Genomic DNA, 24,234 nt, shown 5'->3' on the forward strand with positions numbered 1-24,234 from the left:
AACGATGCGAGTACGTCACAGACCACTATAAGTGACTTCGTAGGTGAGGCAAGGTACAACAGGATATCATCGGCATAAAGCGAGATACGGTCCTCGTGATCAGGCGACCACCGAAGGCCCCGTATATCCGGGTGCCAACGTATCCACGCAGCCAACGGCTCAAGGGCAAGGGCGAACAACAGAGGCGACAGGGGGCAACCCTGGCGAGTACCCCTACCAAGCCGAAACGGAGTAGATGCCCGACCATTCACCACAACATTCGCTAGCGGCCCCTCGTACAGCAACCTAACCCAACTCACGAAACCGCGACCAAAACCAAACTTGGCCAGCACGGCCCATAAGTATGCCCACTCCACCGTGTCGAAGGCCATCGTGGCATCAAGAGACGCCACAATAGCCGGTTCACGCAGCGTGCCCGCCCTGGCGATGACGCCATGAAGACGCCTAAGATTTAATGCTGTGTTTCGGTGCGGGATGAATCCGGATTGATCCGGGTGAACCAAGTCGCCAAGAACCCTAATCAGGCGGGTCGCCAGGAGTTTAGCCAGAATTTTCGGCTCAGCGTTGAGGAGTGAAATGGGCCGATAGGAGGCGCACCTATCTCGGGGTTTACCCTCTTTATGTATGACCACGATCGACGCCAGCCGCTGGTCCAACGGAAGGATCCCCCCCCCCGCGCCTCCAAAAACATGGCGCGCAGGTGAGGGGTGACCCTATCCGGGAACAGCTTGTACAGATCAATCGGCAATCCGTTCGGTCCAGAGGCCTTACCCGAGTTCAACGCGCGAATAGCCCCCGCCACCTCGTCAACCGTTATGTCACCATCCAAATCGTCCCTATCTATGTCGGATAGGCAGGGCAACTCAATATCACGGAGGAGATCCGACGAGTCCTCGGGCGGCCTGTCCGACACAGAGGAATAAACCCTACGAAAATACTCCGCGAAACACTTCACAATCCCCTCAGGTTCCGCAATCACCTCTCCCCTCTCTCCCGTCAACTCTGGCACCACTCTATTGACCCGTTCTTTCCTGTCCAACCACGCCAGGAGTTTCCCTGCCTTATCTCCGACATCATACAGGCGGCCCTGTTGTTCCCTACTGAGGGTCTTAGCGGCATTCGTCACCAGGTCCCTATACTCCGTCTGCTTCAAACAAAGCTCATGCAGTGAGGACTCTGTAACCCCTTCCTCCAAAGCCCCCTCAAGGGCCGCAATCTCCTCCTCTACCTGCCGTACCTCGCCATCCCTCCGATTCTTGGCAGCCACCACCAGGGAGAGGGCTTCCCCCCGAAGCACGGTCTTAAAAGCTTCCCACAGCGACACCGCCGAGTCCACAGTTCCCAGATTGTCCTCGAAGTAATTATCTACCTTCTTTACCAGGGCGCTGCGCATCTTGGGGTCTCGAAAATACCATGGGTTGATGGGGGCCACCCTCCCTCCTCCCTCCCGACCTAGGTCCAGCCGGATCCACACTGGCGAATGGTCAGAGATACCGCGTGCCATGTGCCTCGCCTCGGATACCAACGAGGCATGTGCGGCCAGAGTGAGCAGGTAGTCAATCCTGGAGAGGCTACCATGCGCCCCGGAGTGGAACGTGTATTGACTCTGTGTGGGGTGCCGGAGTCTCCAGCAGTCTATCAGACCAAGCGTGTCTAGGAAATCTGGAAGCCATTTCTGAGCCCCCCCTGTGTCCCTGGGCGGGTATCTATCCAACAGTCCGGAGCCCACTGCGTTGAAATCCCCTCCCACTACCAGCATACCCCCCGGGAGAGTCAGCAAAGCCCTGCCCAGATCAGCAAATGTGGAGGCCTGCAGGGCCGGCGGGACATAAACCGAAACCAAAACCAGAGTCCTTCCTTCCCACCGCCCCGCCTCCGCCACAAACCTCCCCCTATCGTCAACAATGGTGGAGTCCACCTCAAAAGGCAACGATGCTCTAACTAGGATGCCCACACCCCTGGACCCAGAAGAGAATCCCGAGTGTGCAATGAATTTATACCCCTTCCGATTCAGGGCATAGCACGTATTACCTATGAGATGCGTCTCCTGCAGCAGGGCGACATCTGGCATTGAGCGTTTCAAACATTGCAAAACAATCCCCCTCTTGATGCGATCCCCCAAACCATTAACATTCCAGCTTATAACACTTTAGCCTCTACCCCCCATCCTCAAACGGAAAGAGGCCCACCCCACACCCGAGGAGCCACCATGGAACAGCCCTGAGGATAATCATCATGCCTTGCAGAAATAAACCCCCCAACAACAAAGCCCCAATCCCCGAAACTCCCCCCAGCCTGCACCCCTGCTGCAGCTTACAAAGCCCCCCCAACTTGCAGTGTGCCTGTCGCCCTAAAAAACCCAAAAAGTCTACAAAAAGTACCCTAAGGGAGGAAAAGAGCACCCCTCGTCCTCCCGCAACCCTCCGCAGTTACTGCATTCTGTTCAGTTTCTCAAGTATAGTCAAATCAAGTCAGGCCGTCTCTGAGATATCAGCCCTGTCCATCCCGGCCACTGTCTCCATACTCGGCTGTGTCGTCCCCCGTCCGTCGCCGGGGCAAAGCGTCCAGCCATTCGTCGGCCATAACAGGAGAGTCAAAAAAGAATGTTCGATCTTCGTGCACCACCCGTAGTCTGGCAGGGAAAAGCATGGCATACTTCAGATCCAGTTCCCGAAGCCTCCGCTTCACCCCCAGGAAGCTCTGTCGCTGTCTCTGCACCTGCTGGGTGAAGTCCGGATAAAAATTCACCGACGCATTCTGGAAGGGAACTGGGCCCGTCACCCTCGATGCTTGCAGGATAGCGTCCCGATCTCGAAAATGAAAGAGCCGGGCGACAATCGGCCGCGGCGGGACACCCGCCTTGGGCCGCCCGCCCGGCACCCTATGGGCCCTTTCCACCGCAAAAAACTTTCCAAGGCCCCTAGGCTTCAGATGATTAAGGACCAAATCCTCAACAAGCAGGTCCGCCGAAGCCTCATCCGAGGACTCCGGGACCCCGATGACGCGCACGTTGTTGCGCCTGGCCCGGCTCTCGAAGTCCTCCAGCCGGCGGGCGACGAGGTCACTCTCGGCCCTCAGCTTACGGACCTCGGTCTGCAGTTCCGCAACATCATCAGTGAGGCCCGTGGTCCTGAGGTCCAGGTTCTTAACGCGTTCGTTCGTCTTGCCCAGGTCCGAGCGGATCAGATTGACATCCACCAGGATGGCGTCCACCTTATGCGCCAGGGCCTCGAACTGTCTCCCCATCGAGGTCTGCATCCCGTCAAGCGCGCCCATGACATCCTGTAGGGAGAGCTCCGGTGTCACCGGCAAGTCCTCCTTCTGGGCATCCGGCGCCTGGCTCGATCCACTCGGTGATACTTTCTGGAGAGCGTAGCGGTCCATGCTGTTGACTTGGGTATACGTTCCCCGCCTGGTAGACTTAGTCTTCAGCCGATCCCCTTCTGCTTTGCCCGACATAATGGACTCCAAGCAGTCCAGTGCAGTTAAGACTGGTCCCTCTCAGAGAGAGGAGTAAGGAGTGAGCAGTTCTGCCTTATGCTGCCAGAGTAGCCCGCCGAGCGTACTTGGGGTAATAAAGCCACCCAGAGCTCTCCAGTGTCCGGGCAGACAAAGGGAACGAAATCGAAAGTGAAAGCGCGGGGACCTCCGTCCGACAGTTCACACCTCGCCTGGCCGTTGTTGATCAACTAGGAGCCGGGCATCCTGCCAACTCTAGCCCCTGTCATTCCCGGGAGATAGGCCGCAATCTTCCGCCAGGCGTAAGTCCGGTTCCCGATGGGCGATCCGACCGCGGGTAGCATCAATCGCCTCCCTGACAACTCAGCAACACGATGCCATGCATACCATCAGGATTAGAGACAGGATAGTCGACGGAGGGCACGAGGGTCTCGGGAGCTCAAAGCTCACGCGGCCATCTTGGTCAAGCGCTAGGCTCCTCCCCCCTGATACGAGAGAATTGATTGTTATTGCGGTTATGAAATTTCAACATGCTGCTTGGCCTATTGCAACCGCACTACACGTAGTAAGCAGTGATACCATCTTAGCAGTCTTCGTTAATCGGCACAGCTCTTATATAGCTTTGTCGTGTCTCTTTGCACTTTACCTCACTCTTAATGGATCGCTGCCGCTGTTTTTATCTATTTTAATGTGATTTTATGAATTGAAGGACTTTGCATATTTCGCTTCTTAATGTGCTTAATAAGCCTGAAGATTTTTTTTTATTGTAATCTAGTCGCCTTAAGTTATTATTTTAACTTTCTTTTAATTACCAATGGCAGTGGCATTATGTATGCTATGGTAGACTCAAAGGATTCTGTGGACTTTTTATTCTAGTATCTTTAAGGAGCCTGAGTGTGGACTAGTTATTTTAAGTTAGGGCATTAACTGTTTTTCATCTGCCACTATATTTGACTGATGGCGCTATAAATTTTATCTAACTGTTACAGTGGTGCTTTTTATGACTGTTTATATTGTGTTTTTTATGGATTTACTAGTCTGAAATAAACAAAATGTAAAAACACCCAAAAATAATAAACCGGTTCCTCTTATATAATTATGTTCGACTCACCCATACAACATGATCTACGATGAGAAACCAAATATACATTTCAATACACCAACTAAGACTGTGCCCACGAATGGATCCTCAGTGTCTACTCCTTGTGTGTATTAATATCCTCAAGGAAGACTGGCATATGTGTTTGCTTTTCCACATATGATCGGGCATATGGTAATCCATATAAAGTCTTAGCTTCAGTCGAAAGGCTGTAATCAGTTGTAGGTGATTGCATTGGACAGTTACATCGTAAGTGGCTGGAAGTTCTGCAGCCCCTCACCAGCTTGTGCCAGTGAACCGTGCAATTTTGTATTATGCCACTGCGTCCAATTGGAATAAAAAATGCTAGAGTTCAACACAATTTGTAAAATAATTTTGCCTGTTTGGCTGCAACACCATGTAATTACAAGCATGGCAAAGGTTGAGCTATTACTTTTGGCAACAGGGCCAGGCAGGCCTTTTATTCCACTAGGCATTAGCCAGGTGGGCAGGAGCATTTGTAGGCTGGTTTTAAAAGTACAAGACCACTTCGCTGGTGACGCTGTCAGGAAGTGCCAGGAAGGAAGAGAGAAAGGGATCAAGGAGGGAGACGAGAGAGCGGGGAGAGAAGAATAAGGATAGAATGTTTTGCTGGACAGGGAGAGATGGCTCAAGGAGAGGAAAGAAGTGGTGCTGTTTTGAGCATTTTTGCCAGAGCTGCTTTTGGTTCCCAGCTCTGGCCCTCTTTGGCAATGCTTTTTGAATCCAGCGAAGTGTAAAAAAGAGAAGTGAGTGGCTGACACCACTTTACAGCTGGCATGCCCTTGTAAAATAAACAAATAAATAACATTTCAAAAATATAATATGAGGAGCTGGATGGGGCACGGAGGGAAAGGAATGAAAACTGGGGACGGGTGGAGGATGCAGAGAAAAAGGCAAGAGGAAGAGCAAGAAGACAGATGCACTACCATGGAGAACTAAATATATACATTAAAAAAGAGTCTGTGCAAGTATATAGTGGGAAGATGCAACTTAGTGCATTGGAATACTTTGAATCAGAATGCTCCTGGGTGGAACACTCAAAATAATAGGGAGGCAAGCCAATCAAAGCAGATAACTGAGACAGACAACAATGCTACCCTATCATGAGCAAGGCACTGACCCAAAGCCCTCTCTAAGAGCCTGGTTTAGAGTTTGGGAGAGAGGGTACTCCATCGCAATGACGACGGCGTACGCTCTCTGCCAAACAGACGTTTCGCCACCTCACTTAGGTATCGGGTGGAACTTAAGTAGGTCAGGGATGGAGGCTAGTCTGTTTCCACTGCTGACATACTTCTCTGATGGCCCAACAGAGTAGGAGCTGTTGGAGTTTTGGGAGATTGTCCACCCGCCTTATTTAGAGTGGGTGGACAAACGACCAGTTTTTACTTCACACAAAATGAAAACGTGGAAGTGAGTGAAACTAAAAACACTTTAATGACCCCCCCCCCCCCCCCCCTCGCCATCGGAGAAAACTCCCTTGGCAAGGGGGTCATTGCATTTATTTTTATTTTAAAAAAATTAAATCCGGTTATTGGATTTTGTTTTTGAAGATTAAAAAAAAATATTGAAAATGTGCCGAACAGCACCTTCATGTAGATCGAGTGGCCCGGCACACTTTCAACGCATTGACAGAACCGTTGCGATGGATGAGCCGCCAATGTAAGAGAGGTGAGCTGAGGCTGCAGACATCACTACACTTGCATTTCTGTTACTCCGTCGCTCTGATGGAGTAAAAGCCATAGTCCCATCTGTTAATCAGCCCCTAACTCTGTTTAGAGCCATGTAACTTTACTCAAGATAGATACCTTTTTTACTCTGACATTACAGCTGAGTCACAAATGTCAGCGGTAATCAAGCCAGCAATTTACCCACTTTTTAATCTATTTGAATGTGGTTCTATCCTGACTTTTGTCTACCGCATTGTATTGCTTAATGTATTTAGCTGTTTCAAGGCAGTCTACTTCATTTTAAGTTATTGCCTGATGTCGAATTTCGAACTGTCCAAAGCACAGCTGCATGCAGTGCATTCATTTGAATATATCCCTATAGGTCCAGAGAGTCGACCCGGCTGACCAATAATGGCTAGAAAAGAGACATGTAATAACAAATGAGAGTGGTTTTGTCGCCTGGAACTCTGCCCTGGACTTGCGTCTACACTATCTGTCTAATTGTTTTCAGATTCAACAGCCAAAGAGCATCACTCCCTGCAGCAGATCCCAAAATATTCATTTCTGAGGGGAGACCGACTAAGACTAAGGCTGTACAACGTAACAAATTTCTCGATTAATAACTTGCACAAATTGATGCCCTTGCCTCTCGAAAACGTTTTAAATATATATTGAAAAGGCACTTCAGTCCATTATCATTACTATAACTGGATTATTGCTGATTTTTGCATGTAAGATACATAGTGGATAGTGCATCTTACATTATATATGTTTTTATGTGTAAATTACATGTATATGTGTTGCGGAATTTCCTATTACCTTGAAGCTAGACTGACTACAAAGAATGGCCAAAAAAATCCTGCTTGTCCTTTACACACTTGGATGCCCCACTTCTAAATGTATTGCCAATGTAAACACTAGTAGCAGATGTTTGTAATTATTAATGTTACTAAAGGACTCCCATAATTTATAACCTGTTTTTTACAGAAGCCCGAGAACAGAAATGCATCATCCTTGCTTGCTCAACAGGTCTACTTGGCACAAGCATGTGGTCAGTCAAAAATGTCAAAGGAGGCCATTGACTGTAGCCTGGAAAAAGTCAACACACGTCCACGAAAACCATGTAACCCACTAACAGACGACCACCCGAAACTGAAGCCCAAAGGTAACACATACATGTTGACTTTTAATTTGTTGAACCCAAGGATGTCAATTAAGAGTACCTGGGACACAAATTACTTCCTCTATGCTGTTGGTTGCAAGCCCCTGCAGGCTTCTATGCAATACTTTTTACTTAACTCACACTGAGGGCTGATCTTTTTAATGATTGCCCTGTTTTGAGATTTTATGGTTTTAAGAGCTGGTTATTTGTGCCTGTCATTGATTACTATCTATGAATGAGATGCAGACTCAAGTATTTCGCTGGTTATCAACATTATTTTGTTAACAGATTCAACTCCCTACGCCGCCATCATCCTTAGGTTTCGCCTATAGACAGCTCTAACTGTTGTCGAAAGACCTATTGTGTACAATGTTGATGCGTATCATGAGCTTTGGGTTATCTTATGGCTTATGATTGTTTGGCTTTTTTGTCAACCTTATTTGCTTGCTTGCTTCCTATTTAATGGCTTTCCTTCCTCTTCTTGTGTTTGTCCCTTCACTGGAGGGACAAACTACTGCTTACATTCCAGAAACTACTATTTAATTTTCCATTCAACATTCCATGGGAGAGCATGTGTTTTCCTGCTCTCTCGCATGTGTGCTACTCCCAGCTCACATCACTGTGTTTGCTGTGTTGCACACTCAGCTCATCAGTGGCTTCCCCACACACCACCCCTCTCCTATCCTACTCAGCTGTCTTCAGCGTATCTTGTATTTGTAACACCCCTGATCTCATGTGCTTCTCCCCTGCTGCGCCTTATGGCTCTTTTGACATTCTGTTGCTTCTACACCCCTCTTTTCCCAAAGGCTCAATAGCTACAATTTGCCACCAGGTCGTTCATTTCTCAACTTGCTAATGCACTTTCATACACTTTTATATTTTAATTTGCTGGTCCTGGATGAATGTCTCCCATCCTTGAATTGTAAATTAGAAGCCCAAAAAATGGCTGGTGAGTGTCAACATATACGTGCACATGCGTGGTGACACATGCAAGCATAAGTCATCATGACGGGCTGCCCAATGTAAAGTTTGTTTTTGCAGATGGGTGTTCAACATTGGCAAAACAAATCAAGAAAGGGGAGACAGAGGTCTGGAAACAGAGGACTCGGCCTCCTCTCTTTACTTTATCAAACAAATAGAGTCCGTCTGTGTTTTTTGGACTATCTTTCCACTCTACTCTAGAAAACAGAAAGTTTTCTTAAAATAACCCTCACCCACCAAGATTTCCCTTGGTGGCATGCTTCATCATCAGGTTCTTTCCATCCTGCTGCGGAATGGGCCGTGCTGCAACCAACAGAGATGTGGGAGCACTTTTAGTCAAATAGTATGAAGAGTTGAGTGGTATAAGAGTGGGAGGGTCTTATCTAGAGTTAAAAATACCTGGCTAAGTAGGAACAAAAGTTTTATTTGGACCTCCTGCTGGTATGGTTACATTTGAAGATTGCCATAAGCATCTTGATTGCGCTGAAGCAGGAGACCAAGACTGCTTTCACTTGGCCTTTCAAAGTGAGTTAGCTGGCGATTACTGTTGTCATATGCCTTGCATGGGTTGCAAGTAGGGGTGTGGGTCAAAGTTTGGCAGGCCACGAGGTGGAGTCCCAGAGTGAGGTGTCTTTGCAGAAGATTACTCCTTCCAACTTGTCCGTGTTGAGCTTGAGGCAGATGGTTTTCATTCATCTGGTGACTTTGGTCATGTAGGAGGAGAAATTGGTCCAGGTGTTTAGTGTCTATCGGAGCGGAAGAATATGAGATGGGTGTCGTCAGCATAGGATATGATATTGATTCCGTAGGCAGAGATGATAGTGGTGAGTGAGGGCAAAGTATAAGCTTCCTTTTGGTTCAATATTCAAATTTTACAATATTAGGTGACTTTAATTTTCACCTTGAAGCCGTCGATACTCCCAATACAAAAACTTTCATAGAAATCATAAACACATTGGGACTAAAACACAGACAAAGGGGCCCACACACTGTGCAGGACATACCCTTGATGGGATATGCACAAATGCCTCTAATCTAATTGTTGCCCCTCCAGTTACAAAAACGTGGTCAGACCATAAGCTAATTCCCTTCAAATTTGTCTATGATAATGTCCAATTAGAAAAATATCCCAGGAAATCAGGCTTCACACAGAAATGGAACAGCAGGCTCTCAAATCCCAACTGACGGAGCATGGCAGAAACCACAAAACCTATCCTCACCGGAAATCTGGAGACTGACAATAATCTTTTTAATGAATGGATGTTGTCATTGGTCAATACTTTAGCTCTGCTAAAGAAAAACACTATCAACAAAAAGTCAGCCCCTTGGTTTACCCCCTATTTGAAAGTTTTAAAAGGACAATGTAGACAAGCGGAAAAACAATGGCGGAAACATTATGAAGCCAAAGATCCAAAGCTTTTACAACTAGCACTCAGATCCTACCATCAACAAATTAGAACAGAGAAAAAGACAAACTATTCTAATTTAATAAATAGGGCAGACAATCAGAAAACTATTTTTAATATAGTGAAATCTTTCACTAATTCTACAAGCCTAGACCAAGAAATTCCTCCTTCACAGGACCTAAGCGATAGAATCACTGAGTTCTTTGACTATAAAATCAAAGATCTAAAGAAAGATTTCACAAATATATCACCTCAGCCAAACAAAGCCCAAGCATTAGGAACAAAAAGGGAGCTCACATGTTTTAAGGAGATAAATTTAGAACAATCCAGACAGGCCATCATTCTTGAAAGTCAGGTTCCCCCTTTGATCCATGCCCCCAAAAATCTTACATGCATTGCTGGATACTGTAAATCCCGTTATCAATCAGATTATCAATACCACCTTTAGGCTAGCAAAAATCCCTGATATCTGGAAAATTGCCGCTGTGAAGCCACTCCAAAAAAATAAACTTTCTGATCCTACCACTCTCTCCAACATCAGGCCTATTTCACTACTACCATGTGTGAGCAAAATTGCAGAGAAATTAGTCAATACCCAACTTAATGACTTCCGGCAAGAAACCAGCACCCTGCCCCCTAGGCAATCAGGTTTCAGACCAGGCCATTCAACTGAATCAGTGCTGCTCCACACCACTGACACCTTAAAGTTTGCCTTGGATCAGAGTAAGGAGGCAGTACTGGTTCTATTGGATTTATTGGCGGCGTTCGATACTGTCTCTCATGACATCTTGAGAGACAGGCTGGAACACAGCGGAGTCACAAACAAGGCACTGGCCTGGATTTCATCTTTTTTAGATACTAGACATCAGATTGTAACATTGGGAAGTTACAGATCGGGAGAAAATGGTTGTCATTGGGGGTTCCCTAGGGCTCATCCCTGAGCCCAACCCTCTTTAATCTTTACATGACACCACTTCTCTCTCGGATGGCCACTTTTGATGTTGAATTTATTGCATATGCAGACGACACTCAGCTGATTCTCACTCTTGATAAAAACTCCACAGTGGTGGAAGAGAGGTTTCACCACTGTCTAACAGCAGTGATGGATTGGATGAAACTGAATCATCTTAAATGTAATAGCTCTAAAACAGAAATTATGCTGTTTGGAAAGTCCAACGTATTTAGGCCCAATCAGTGGTGGCCCTAAAATTTAGATGCTCCTCCCACAACAGCAGACACAGTGAGAAATTTAGGAATAACATTTGACCCCACACTATCTTCCACAGCCAAGCACTTGCTGTGGCAGGCATGTGTTTCCAAACAATAAAAACTCTCTGAAATTCTTAGGCCTACTCCCGGTGCCTGCTAGGAAGACAGTTGCAGCAGCCCTAATTTTATCTCGTTTAGACTACTGCAATAGTCTATATGCAGGAACTAAAAAGACAGTTGTGAAAAGATTGCAGGTGGTCCAGAATGCTGCAGCAAGGTTGGTACTCCATCTGCCTAGAGACTCCTCCTCTGCTGAAGCACTTAAAATGCTACACTGGCTACCTGTTCATAAGAGGATTCTCTTTAAAATCCTGACCATCACATAGAAAGCCATAAGCGCAACTAGACCAGAATATCTAAGATCCAGAATCAAGCCATAAACCACCAAACGTACACTGCGGTCAACTTAAAAAAACTTGTTAACAGTACCCGATTTCAAATTGAAAACCAGAGGTGGAAAGACTATGGCAGTACTAGGGACAAAAGCCTGGAACGCTCTGCCCACTCAGCTGACGCACACGCAGACGGAACCTACCTCAGGAAGCTTCTAAAAACATGGATTTTTGCTACCCCAGATCATCTGGCGCTATCTCTTATCTAAACACCACCACTAAGTTATCCTCTACTCCGTGAAATCTCTTAGATGTCCTTTCTCCGCTAAAGCGCCAACATGCTCCTTGGGGTGAATGTGGCGCTATACAAAAATCCTTTCATTCATTCATTCATTCATTCATGTAAGAGTTGAACAGAGTGGGCTTGAGTGAGGATTCTTGTGGAACTCCGAAGATGACATTGACCGCCTCCAAGGTGAAGGGGGCCAGGCTGACCAGCAGGGTGCGGCCTATCAGGAAGGAGCAAATCCAGTGAAGTGTGGTACCTTGGTTGCATGCTTCGTGCAGTTGTTGGAAAACGATGGGTGGGAGACAGCGTCAAAGGCTCAGGAAAAATCCAATAGTATGAGGGCCGCCGTGTTACCGCTGTCTATGATCATCTCCATGTCGTTCATGGCGGGGATGAGGGTGGTCTCCGTTCTGTGGTTGGGCCTCAATCAAGACTGAGTGGTGTCAAGGATGTTTTTGTCAGTAAGGGGGTTGCTAAGCATTTGTTTATAATATTTTCAATGACTTTTGACGGATAAGTTAGCAGGGAGATAGGGCAGTAATTAGCTAGGGTCTTTGGGTCACCTGAAGGTATCTTGAAAAGCGGGAGTACTGTGGCATGTTTACAGCGTCCGGGTTGGTGGCTGTGATGATTGGGTTGTTCAGGATCGGGGTAGTGGCTCAGACTTGCTGATGGTAGAATCTGAAGGGGGATTTGTAGGTGCACTTCAAGGTATTATTCTGGCTTTGCCTCCATTTACGTTCAAGTTGCTTGCAGTGGTGTTCAGTGAGCCTGAGCTCTTCTGTGTACCAGCATGCTTGTGGGCTGGTTTTATTGGCTTTGAGAAGAACCAGGGTCTCTCAGCAAACAGTGATCCAGGGTCTCTCAGAAAACAGTGATCCAGGCATTGAAGAAGGGGATGGATTCGGGGAGGTTGTTGTGTCGATGTTGTGCTGGTTTTCTGGGAGTTTGGAAGATCAGGATCCTTCTGAGATATTGTTTTAGTTCTGTATGAAAAAAATGTTAAATGGCATTTCTGTGGTGGTGTGAGGTAAGTATGCTGAAGTTGATGAGGGTGTAATTGGACCAAGTGATCAGTGTGGTTTTGTCTACTGTGATATTGCAAAAGCTGGTGAAGAAGGAGGCCAGTAGGTGTCCGGTGGCATGTGTGGGGCCTATCACTCGCTGGGTGTGTCAGAAGTGGGACAGGTCTTTGAGGAGGTTGGTTGTGCTGGGACTAGTGCGGTTCTCCAGGTGATACTTACGGTTGCCAAATGGGATGAAGGTGCTGGAGTTGAGGATCAGGGGGCGACAAAGTCCATGATAATGGTTGCAAAGTTGGTGTGTGGTCTGACAGGGCTGTAGACGAGGGTGCGGATCAGTGGGTAGTTGGATGTGATGAGGAGTTTGAAGGTCAAGAGCTCCATGTTTCTTGTGATGCCTTTGAACGAGGTAGAGCAGTGGACGGATTCTTTAAAGATGATAGTAATTCTGCCTCTGGGACTGTTTTTCATGTCCTGTCTTGCATTCTTGTAACAGAGGGCGATTGCTGCGAAGGGCGCTGACGAGGAAGTCAGCCAGGTTTTGGTCAGGAAGAGCAGGTCCGGTGAACAGTCATCTAGCTATCCCAAATTTTGGTGGCATGTTTAGTGAGAGACAGAGTGTTGAAGAGTATACACTACATGGAGTGGTGTGATGTAGTGGGGGTCGCATTTGTGTTGGGTGTGTGAGGTGTGTTGGGGGAGTAAGGTGGATGCATGAGAGTGCACGTGAAATGGCAGGTGGCACAGAAGAATGCACCTTCAGTGTAAGATGGGGAGGCACGGCAGCAGTGGAGAAGCGAAGGCATAGAGATGGGTGAGAAGAGAACCAGGAGTCCTGGCACTGAGCTTTCAACTAGGACAGACAGGCTTGCTTTTGGCGTGCCAGCGGTGTACCCACTGCACGCAGCCTCCATTAAGTGAAGACAGTTTTGGGAGGAAACCAGTAATGTTACTTCCTGGCTCACAAAACTGTAGAGAGCAGAACTTGTCTCTTGAAAATGTTCTTTCATGCTTAAAATGGCATTGAATTTTCCACTGCTTTTTACAACTGCCCCCTTAACACATCCTGAGAAGGACTGCTTAAGTGACTTTTTCTTTTTCAACTTTGGTACCTCCAGTAGATTTCTGCATGATTGCTCTTCCATTGGAGGATGTGTAGTCAACTTGAGATAGTCAATTTTTGTGCAAGGTATCTAGGGGGTTTCCAGAAATACAGATTTTTGTGTGATGGAGGGGTAAAAGGTTTAATACCGTGTAGTTGCGATATTTGCAGTTGAGCAGTTAGAACCTTAGTCAAAGGTTTTTTTCCCCAATATGATGTCGCACGATTTGGCTGACTACATGACTGCAGGGTTACAGTTTAGTGTTCAGCCAAGTGTGGCTTGGGTTTGAGGATTTAGGAGGTGATAATAGAAGAACTGTTTTTAAAAAAAACTTTTTATTGTAATTATAATCAAGGCACAAGTGAATCCGACAGTACATATAAGCATTGTATCCAGACATCTGCGATTTTTCAGCAATTGGCATATTGATATTGCATATATCGTAACAGAGGACAACATTCCATCCATTAAATTCCCATCTCACCGTCATTTTCATCTTCAGACTCCCCCTCCGCCCGTACCCCAGGTGGCTCTCAGATGTATCCCCTGAAGTTATTCCAGGCGCCCCAGACCCTGCTCCACTTCTTAGGACATCCTCGATTGATAAAAACTGCTTTTTTGGCCACCATGGCAGTATCCAGATCCCCACACCACGCAGTGAGTGTTGGTGATTCTCCCGCACCCCATTTTTGTGTGATTTTGCGCTTCGCTATCATTATCCCCAGTGTGGCCCACTCCTGTGCCGGGCGCGTAAGATCGTTCGGCTCCCATACGTTTAGTAAACATTTCCTGGGTTCCGGCGTTAACCACACCTCCGCCGTCTGCGATATGTTCCTCATTACTTTTACCCAATACTCCATGGTCTTTGGACACTCCCACACAGTATGAAAGAATGTACCCTCCTCCCCACATCATCTCAGGCAGTACGGGTGCGATGCTGACCCTATTTTGTGAAGAGTGTGTCTCGTGTAATAGGTTCTATGTAGAATTTTGAGCTGTACTAATTTAAGTCTTGAAGGTATTCCCACCTCCCGCGGGTAGGCCAGCGTCTCCCGCCCGGAAAACTCGGTTTTAAGTGATTGTTTTAAGTGGTGGTTTAACATTCAGTTTTGTATGTTGCCATGAACTTTGGCCAAGAATTCTACACCATCTGGGGATAAGACTTTCCTTCAAAATATAGTTGTGTGTCACTGGTGTAGCATCCTGCGATATTTAATGGCAGAACCCTTTTGGCTTCTGTAGAGCTATGAAGTAGTTGTCAGAGTGCATTGCCATGAAACTTTGTTTTAGAAGGTTGAGTTCGCAATTACACGCAGCAGAATAAAGACATGTAATACTAAGCTCTGTGTGGCGTGTTTATTAGTGGGCACCCAGGCTGGGAAGATGCTACAACCGGCATACAAGTTAAGCTAGACGTTAGTAAGTCTGATAGAGGAAGCTAAAGGCTCCATGCAGAGGTTGAATGGAGTGGGAGAGAGAGTGAAACCTTGGAGCACTGCCTGATGGATCATCACCAGGTTGTAAAACTAACTAATCCTTCTTATGAGTTTGCACCGATTGTTCAGAGCAGTGGTGCACCAGTTGAGGACTGTGCCATGGATTCCCACTTTACTTTTGAGAATTTGTATGAGAATGGCATAGTTAAGCATGTCAAAAGCTGCTCACAGGCTAAGAAGGATGAGGAGGTAGGAGTCCCCGTTCCATTGTCTGAGACGTGGGAAGCATCATCATCAATTTTTATAAAAGCAGTTTCAGTGCTACAGTTGGATCTAAAGCCTGACTGAGTTCACCTGTGAGGTAATTTACTCAAACTGTTTAAGTTTAGTCTCCACACAGCTCTCTAGAGCCACGAATCGGAGAGTTGAAACCAGGCAAACATTGTTCAGCTCCTACTTTTGTTTTAGTGAAAGCAAGACCTAATCTATTTATAAACACTCAGGGACAGTTCATTAGACTAAGGTGCCGATTACGATCCTGGAAAAACCGGGTACGAACCGTCGGTCGGAGCGTTTTCTCCGTCCGACTCGTACCCGGTCGTAAAACTTTACAAACATGGAATTACGATTCGCACGGAAACACCATTTCCGTACGAATCGTAAAAAACACCGACCGACGAAAATATACATACGAATGTGATCCGGGAATGCTGCGACGTGACGTCGGGACGCTTTCAGGCAGCGTTTCACGACCCAGGAATTACGATTCGAACCGACAGCAGTCCGGACGGCAAGATTTTCACGGCACCCAAAAAGTGCCGGAAAAGCGAAGTACGGCGCGAAACGACCAGAGTAGGTGGCCCGGTACGCACCGTACCCCCCCCAGCCCCCGTATGTACGCGCCGACCCCCCTCAGCCCCCGTACATACGCGCCGACCCCCCCAGCCCCCGTACGTTCGAGTCGTACCCCCCGTGTATGTACACCCTTGTACGTTCGAGTCGTACCCCCACCTGTGTATGTACACCCGTGTACGTGTCGAACCCCCCGTGTATGTACACCCTTGTACGTTCGAGTCGTACCCCCACCCGTGTATGTACACCCGTGCACGTGTCGAACCCCCCGTGTATGTACACCCGTGTACGTTCGAGTCGTACCCCCACCCGTGTATGTACGGTGCGTACCCCGCTGGGGGTACGCACCGTACATACATGGGTGGGGGTACGACTCGAACGTACACGGGTGTACATACACGGAGGGTTCGACACGTACAAGGGTGTACATACACGGGGGGTTCGACACGTACAAGGGTGTACATACACGGGGGGGGTACGACTCGAACGTACGGGGGCTGGGGGGGGTCGGCGCGTACGTACGGGGGCTGGGGGGGTCGGCGCGTACATACGGGGGCTGGGGGGGTGGTACGGTGCGTACCGGGCACATGTCTCCATGGTTGCTATGGGAGTTCGGTGCGGACGGTGTTTTTTCCATACGGTTGTAACATCGGACGCACGGGATGGATCGTGATTCCGCGGTCGGACTTCACTTTTCACATTTGTACAGTGAATCGTCCGAGGACGTGTCGGACACATTTTCCGACCCGAGGACGTGTGGGGAATAATTCCCAATGCGATTCGTATGGACTTTTTACCATGCGAATCGTAATTGGCAGTTTGTACGGCACTTGTACGATTCGTACGGTAAAAAGACCGGATACGAGTCGTACGGGGAATTTTTTTGCCGGATCGTAATCGGCACCTAAGTATGTGCTAATCGAATCAGAAAGGCTAACTTCCTTGAGAAGCATTCTGGAATTAGTCTTGAGGACATGGGGTGAGTGTAATTGTTTTTTGCACTTTTGTTGGGTATACATCAATGAAGGAGATCCAAGTTAATCGTTTTAGTTAAATGGTTTTACATTGCTGGAACTTCTGGCGATGAGGAAGGGAAAGTTCAACCTTCTTCTCTTTTTCAGCAAAGAAAGTGGAGAACTCACACAAGGTGGATGATACATCTGGTTTTGGAAGTGTGCATTCTTTACCTATCCTGAAAAGCTATTTTAGGCCTTTTTTCTTGCATTCTTTACCTATCTTGAAAAGCTGTTTTAGTCCTTTTTTTCTTTGTTGATATCCTTTTTTAAATAATTGGATTTGACTTTAGAAATACGTTTAAAAAAAATGTGCTTCCTTCATTAAAAAGTTGTTCCAGGTTCTCCCGGGATTGTTTTTGATGCCTGATTTGTTCAAATGCTGTAAGAGTTTTCCTGACACAGGTTAGCTCTGTGAACTTATCTTTTTAATTTTTGCCTTTTTAATATTTTATGGGCATTCTTGGCTATATTTCTTCTCATGTTGACATGGTACTGAACTGTTAACTATTGATCTCTGCTCCCTGGGAATGGTTGTAATGCTTGAGCTACTTCCGATGCTAGCCTCGTCTTGATTAAAGATCCTCAGATCTTCAATCTATTATTTGGGTCTCTCTGCTTGAACAGTTGTTGATGATTTCGAGGAGCGGAGAGAGAAGGGACTGGGACGGGTGCATCGGTTGATATTTTCCTTTCATTTACATTTCGAGATCTTGAGTGGAGGCTGTGGAGCCTTCTGGGGCCATATTATGTATTAGGGCGCACTTTCCCTGTTTGCACCTGGTGCACCTTTAAATAGGTGCGCCGGGCGCAAAAAGAGAAAGTGCGCCCTCAGACATAGAATGCGCTGCCCGCAGGCCAGCGGTACAATTGTGCTGCCCTGGGGGCAGCACATTCAAGTGAAATACGGAGCGGCTTTGAAGCAGCTGCTCCGTGTTACACTGTGCAGGCAGCAACCCGTCTGCACTTTTAAGGGGTATTAGAGATCCCCTTGCAGGCGGGTGCACTGAGTGACTGCACCTGCCAGCAAGGGACTGTTTGGGGGTCCATGGTACCCTCTTGCCCCCTACAGAGGGCTGCTCTCCGATTTTGTAATTGCGTCTCCCAATCAGCGAATCGCAAATAAAGATTCACAATAATATGCATGAAAAATCGCTAATTGCGATTTACATAGAACTCGCATTATAGCAAGTGCAAAATAAGAAGGATCACAACCAGGTGGTAATCATGAGTGCAAATTGGATACAGCTGAAATTCTACAGAAACTTACTTAAACACAACCCGAATGACCATGAACATTTCACAATGACAGCGCTTTACCCGATGGCGAGGAGGATGAGGCTCCAGGCTGCAGCACACAGAAGGAGGGGAATACAGGAGCGCATCTTCAGAGTCCACATTACATTGCTAGGACAGACAGAAGAGGAGATATACGACAAGTACAGGGTCAATGCTGCAAAGATCTTTGATTTAATCAATGAATTGGATCCCATTCTGCAGCGTCAGACACGTAGGGCCAATGCAATACCCACACATGTGCAGGTCCTATGTTGCCTGCACCTACTGCCGTCAGGCAGTTTTCAGGGGGTCATACCAGTAGCTGGAGGTGTGTCTCAAAGCGCACTTTCACGTATCTTTAAAGCATTCCTCAATGCCATGATGTCCAGGATCAACTCCCACATAAGCTTCCCCACGACCGCACATGAGCTGACCAAGACCAAACAGGAATTTTATCAGATAGCCCGCTTCCCACAAGTCTTAGGTTGCATTGATTGCACCCATGTAGCAATATGTACCACTGCAGGTAATGAGTACATATATAGGAATAGGAAATGTTATCATTCCCTAAACATACAGGTAGTATGCAATGCAAAAAACATAATAACTGACATTGTGGCTCAATACCCATGAAGCGCCCAGGATTCCTATATATTCCGCCAGAGTGGCATACACACTCGTCTTGTCAGGGGTGAATTTGGAGAGGGACATCTGCTTGGTAAACATGTGTTATTAATTCTCACAGACACTCACGTATGCCAATGCATCACCGCCACTGACCCTTTGCTTACTTCCATGTAGGTGACAGCGCATACGCCTTGCGGAATTACATCTTGACGCCGTACCTAAATCCTACAACCCCCAATGAACAGAGGTACAATGCTGCGCATTTCTCCACCCGCAACATAATTGAGCGCATGTTTGGGCTGTTGGGCACACGAGAAAGGGGCTGCTCCTACAAGGACCTAGGTCCTTTCTTACAGATTCACACCGGGGACAAAAGAGGAGATAGGGAAGTTATCTCAAAGAAAAGCCAGGAAGTGCCAGAGATACCGATAAACATAAAATCACAATGTGAAAATGCGAACTGCAATGAACCAGAAGAACTGGTAAGAAATCAAAGCTTCAGACAGGTATCAACAACTCACTAGCAAAAAAGGAGCTTAAACTAAACTTAAACAACAGGCTCTTTTTCACACCACACTACTCGTCACAAGGACCACAAGATAATTAAAACAGAGGGAACATCTTGCGCCTAATGGCAGTTATACCAACTTTAAAACATCTGACATCTACAGACTTGTTGGCAATTGAATTCATGAGCTTAGCAAATACCACAGGAAAGGAAAAAACCCTAGCAACTTGGAAGACGGAAGAAATAGTGTCAGTCATCTTAAAAGAGGCCTCAAAGTTTGAAGATTGGGGTATATCTCTCTCTACTCCTTTGAAACAACGTTACCAGTCACCTCTACTATCATCGCACATACCCTTAAACAACAATCTAAGCATAAACATAGTTCCCTCGGTCCTACGAGGTGCAAAAGGGGAAGATGGTCAAAATTTACAACAGAGGTTGCAAAAAACAACATATCAAAGTCTTCAAAGACTAGACCGGCAAGGAGAATGACTCGCAACTAAACCACATACATCAGAGTTCCCCCCCCCCCAGTCAAAATCTTGTCCTGGAGCATAGCAGGAGCAAAGAGAACCCTGCTGGAAAATGGGCCTCCCGAGAACTGGGAAAATTACAAAATCGTTGCCCTCCAAGAAACATGGCTGACAGCCCCAGTTGAAGTTCCAGGGCGGATCCTCCACCAAGTGAACGCAATACGAACGCAGCAGTATGGTAGACCTAAAGGCGGCCTTGCCGTCTACATTTCCACAGCACTAAACATGTCTTCTGTCCAGCTGTCAACAACTACATCTGCTATGCCAATAATAAAAATGGATCTGGGCTCACATTTAGGGGTCAGTACCATAATTTTTATCAATATCTATGCACATCCGAAACAAAAGATAAAAAAATTAATATTTAAAAATCTCATCGCCACCAGTGCAGAATTCCAGTTTGAACAACCATCCTGGAAAATAATCCTAACGGGAGACATCAACTCAAATCTATTATATACTCCAGAAGAAGACGATAACATCACTGCAGCAAACGTGATCTGGGTAGTACAAACACAATCTTTTTCCATCCCAAAACGAGCTGACAATGCAGGACATCAGCTTGTAATAGACCTCGAACATCTAGGGATGCTTGTACTAAATGGCAGATCGAAGCAGGATAGACCCGTGGCATGTACATATCATGGCCCTCACTCGAGCTCAGTCTTGGATTAAACAATAGTAACTCTCCCGCTCTTAGGGCAAATAGAAAGGTTCTGATCAAATGCACCACCGAGAGTGATCACTTAAGTCAACACATTGAACTTTAAACGACATTTCGAAAACATATAAATGCCCCGACAGTGGAGGGGTCCACATCAACAGTAAACCAGAAACAACTGCGATGGACAAATACCATACTACCGCACATAGCTTCGAGCACAAAAGATCTAATGGCAACCTTTGAGTCACAAAAAACCTTGACGATTGTAACATGGACTACTTTCCTGGCAAGTCTTTCACAGTCAGGGGCATCGACAAAACTGGCAAGTAAAAAGAGGACAAATTCCAACAGACACCTTAGTCAAACTGCCCGAACCTTAAGTAAACAATTAAGTAGGGCAGTTGGGTTGACACAGCAACAAAGCCCATCCTCTATTACATGGGAGCAAGTACACCAATTAAAGAAAAAATATAAAAAAACAAATCTGGGAGGGCAAAAAAACACAATACAATAACTTTTGCACAAAATTATTATATAATGCAAAGCTATTGAACCCCAGAGCTGTCTGGGACCAAGTGAATTCTCTGACCGGAACGCCGAAAGTTATAAGTGTGACTTGTGTCACAGACCCTGCTCGGGTACAATACCTAATCACCACGTTTTCAGTAAGAAATGAGGGTGGGATAAACTCCCTTGAAACCATTTTAAAGGTAGAGCAAACAGCTTCGGTGACTCCAAACAAGCACAGTAATAGGGTGGACAATTTCCTCAAAACCACCAAAACAACAGGAAACGGCATACAGCTGAATGAAGAAACACAACTGCCATATCCTCCCTATTCCGGAGAGGAAGTACCAGGGTTCAAAAGCATGCATCCTCTGTTGGTCACCAATACAGGATTTTATTCATCTAATATGTATGTGCCCAGCCTTAGGTTCTCCCTGCCGTCATTTGTTGAGGAGACAGTTCAACGAAAGAGGCATCCGCCCCTGCAGAACTGCCATATTAAAATGCTTGACTCAAACGATCCGCAACTAATTTGCCACATAATAAAATATTTAACCTGTTATAAGAAAGTAATCACACAATGACATTGGTCACAAAGTTGCACAGTGGTCCCCGTCTGCCTTTTAACAACAATAATACTGTAAATAGAAATAATCAATTAATTTGTATGTATTGAACAAAAAAGTGGTGTATCACCTGCTCATAATAATTTTAACCTTTCAAAAGGAATGTTTAAAGAAATGAAGGTAATTATAAGTTTTAAAATGTTTATATGTTCCTGTGCTTCAATGGTACAGTGTATTTGATGTTTTGGAATATTGTACTGGTTTTAATGAACTAAACTATACATTTTTCACTTCAGAGATGAAGTCGATTTTGTCTGATAGTTTTTTTTTTTTTAGACAAATGCCTTTTTCCATTTTCTGGTTTTTTTTTAGGTCTCGCCTGGCGAACGCAGCGCGAAGCGCTGCTGTCCGCCAGCGAGATCTATTGTTGCTGACTCGCCTCGGAAGTGGGACAGGAGATGGGCACGCGCAGGCTCTTGGCGGATTTGAGTTGGTGTACGCGCTTGCAATGATGTGTACAGCCATGCGGCGTGCACATCTCCTGTCCCCCTTCCGTCCTCAGCAGCCTCATGCCCTTTCACTTTTCATTTCCCCCGTCAGCTCTTACATTAAGCTTCGTATCTGTATTTAACAAGCATTAAGCACTCTGTCTTTAGAGGCGAAGATACAACCATTCAGGTAAGGCGGGGTGGGGGCTAGAGTTACGAACCGTTACATCCCACACTCGAGCTTCTTCAACTGAGAGACTCTGGGGACGTGGCAGCCTTCGTGGCCTGCTGTCCCATCCCTGCACGGGCGGCGGTTAACTTGTGGGGTGAACATGTTAGTGTACCAAATCTCCCCACTTGACGAAACAATAATTCCTTCCAGCTCACTCTCCTAGGTTTACATATTCATACAGCGCCACATACACATCTTTCGGAGACACATATGGAGTCTTTCTTTCCACGACACCCTGATCAGACGCGGATGTCAGGGGCTTTCAGTGTCATTTCTTTACCCACCCCTAACCTGTGTTAACTATAAAGAATTCCGTACGAACCCCCCACCCCCCTCCCCCCCACTTGTGATCCAACGGAGGGGAGATCAGACCCGTTCCCGTCAGTCTTTTCGCTGAGGGGAGGAGTGACCTTCGCTTCTTTGTATCCGAGGAGTCCTGCTATCCCCCCACCCGAGACCTTCGGAGAGGAAACCTTAAGCCCTTGATTTTCCCAGGGGTCTGTACTCACTTCGGCCAGGCTCCACTGCCGCTCGGAAAAGCTGAGCGCGCTGGAAAGCAGGGCCGCGGCCTGCTCAGGGTATATGGGTTAAGGAGGAGGAGTCCAATCCCGGAGAGACAAGTCAGTCCGTCCCCAAGAACACGCTGCTTATGCCCGCCCGAGTGCAAAGTCCGCCCCGCCAAGAACCCGCCCACCATCTTCCCAACTCCATAATGGGGGCGGCCCCAAAACGTGAAAACTCCTCCCCCGGCTCAACCCAGCTGCCTGTTTATGTCCTTGCATCCAGACAAGTGACCTCATACCTACAAGTCACGACTATTGCCTTTGTCAATGGTTGTTAGTTGCATAAGATAAATAAGCAGCAAGTAATACTTGTTGGAACTGCCTCTTGCGCCTCTTCCCTGTCTCACTGATGACCGGGCTGACATCTCACTTCAGGGGGAGAACTGCGCGCCGCCCTGTGATCTCTTTTATGGTTGTTTTAAGAATGTTTGAGGGGCGAAGCAAGACACATTTTGACTCTTTTTGTTTGACCAGTTAAACCTATACTCTAGTTTTGTGTGCCATCATGGAGGTTGAAATAGCATAAATGGGTGATAAGATTCTAATACGTTCCGTATGGCGCCCCAAACCATGTCTTACTTGGGGCCCCGCGGTCCTTAAGATGACACTGCGTCGCTGCTGCCCCCCTCCCCCTCCGCCCCGCAGTTGCTGGACACAGCAAGAGGTCTGACCTGTCCATGGAGCACAGACTCAACGAAGCAGAAGGAATGAAGGCCACAGCCCGAAGCCCGTATCTTTAGGACAGAACCAGTAACTGGACAATTATGTGACAATAATCTAGTGATTTGGGGGGGGGGGGCTATGCCTAAATAAACACCGTGTAATTGCAATTACATGTACATAGCGCTTACTATGCCTGACGAGGCATTGAAGCGCTGTACGGCGATTAGCACACTACTCGGAACCCAAGTAAGACCCCCTGCTTTAAAAAGGCCCTCGTGTGCACACACAACCACAGGAGCACACAGTGTATTGCCCATGCACTGTGCTGCATTTACGGATCACATTCTTGGCACTGGTTCCGAGTGTGGAGCAGAGCCCCAGCATCAGAAGTCCGGTCTGGGCGATGATTAACTTGGTGCTCCTGCAACCCCTGCGGAGATCTGTCTGGTAACCAGCAGCGCCGGAAACTCAATGACATGTGGGATTTTCAGTAA

At 46.8% G+C, this 24,234-nt stretch overlaps 1 protein-coding gene across 6 annotated transcripts in view; it reads left to right on the forward strand.

Annotated features, from left to right (window-relative positions):
- Window positions 1–24,234, forward strand: part of LOC146863859 (uncharacterized) — a 617,506-nt gene that overhangs the window by 36,221 nt on the left and 557,051 nt on the right. For all 6 annotated transcript variants that reach the window (XM_085628521.1, XM_085628550.1, XM_085628559.1 and 3 more), the window contains exon 2: window positions 7,234–7,411. In XM_085628521.1, the coding sequence (XP_085484647.1) occupies window positions 7,234–7,411 (178 nt within the window). The remainder of the gene's footprint in view (window positions 1–7,233; window positions 7,412–24,234) is intronic.

This window comes from Triturus cristatus, chromosome 2_1 (genome assembly GCF_964204655.1).
Source record: "Triturus cristatus chromosome 2_1, aTriCri1.1, whole genome shotgun sequence".
NCBI lineage: Eukaryota > Metazoa > Chordata > Amphibia > Caudata > Salamandridae > Triturus > Triturus cristatus.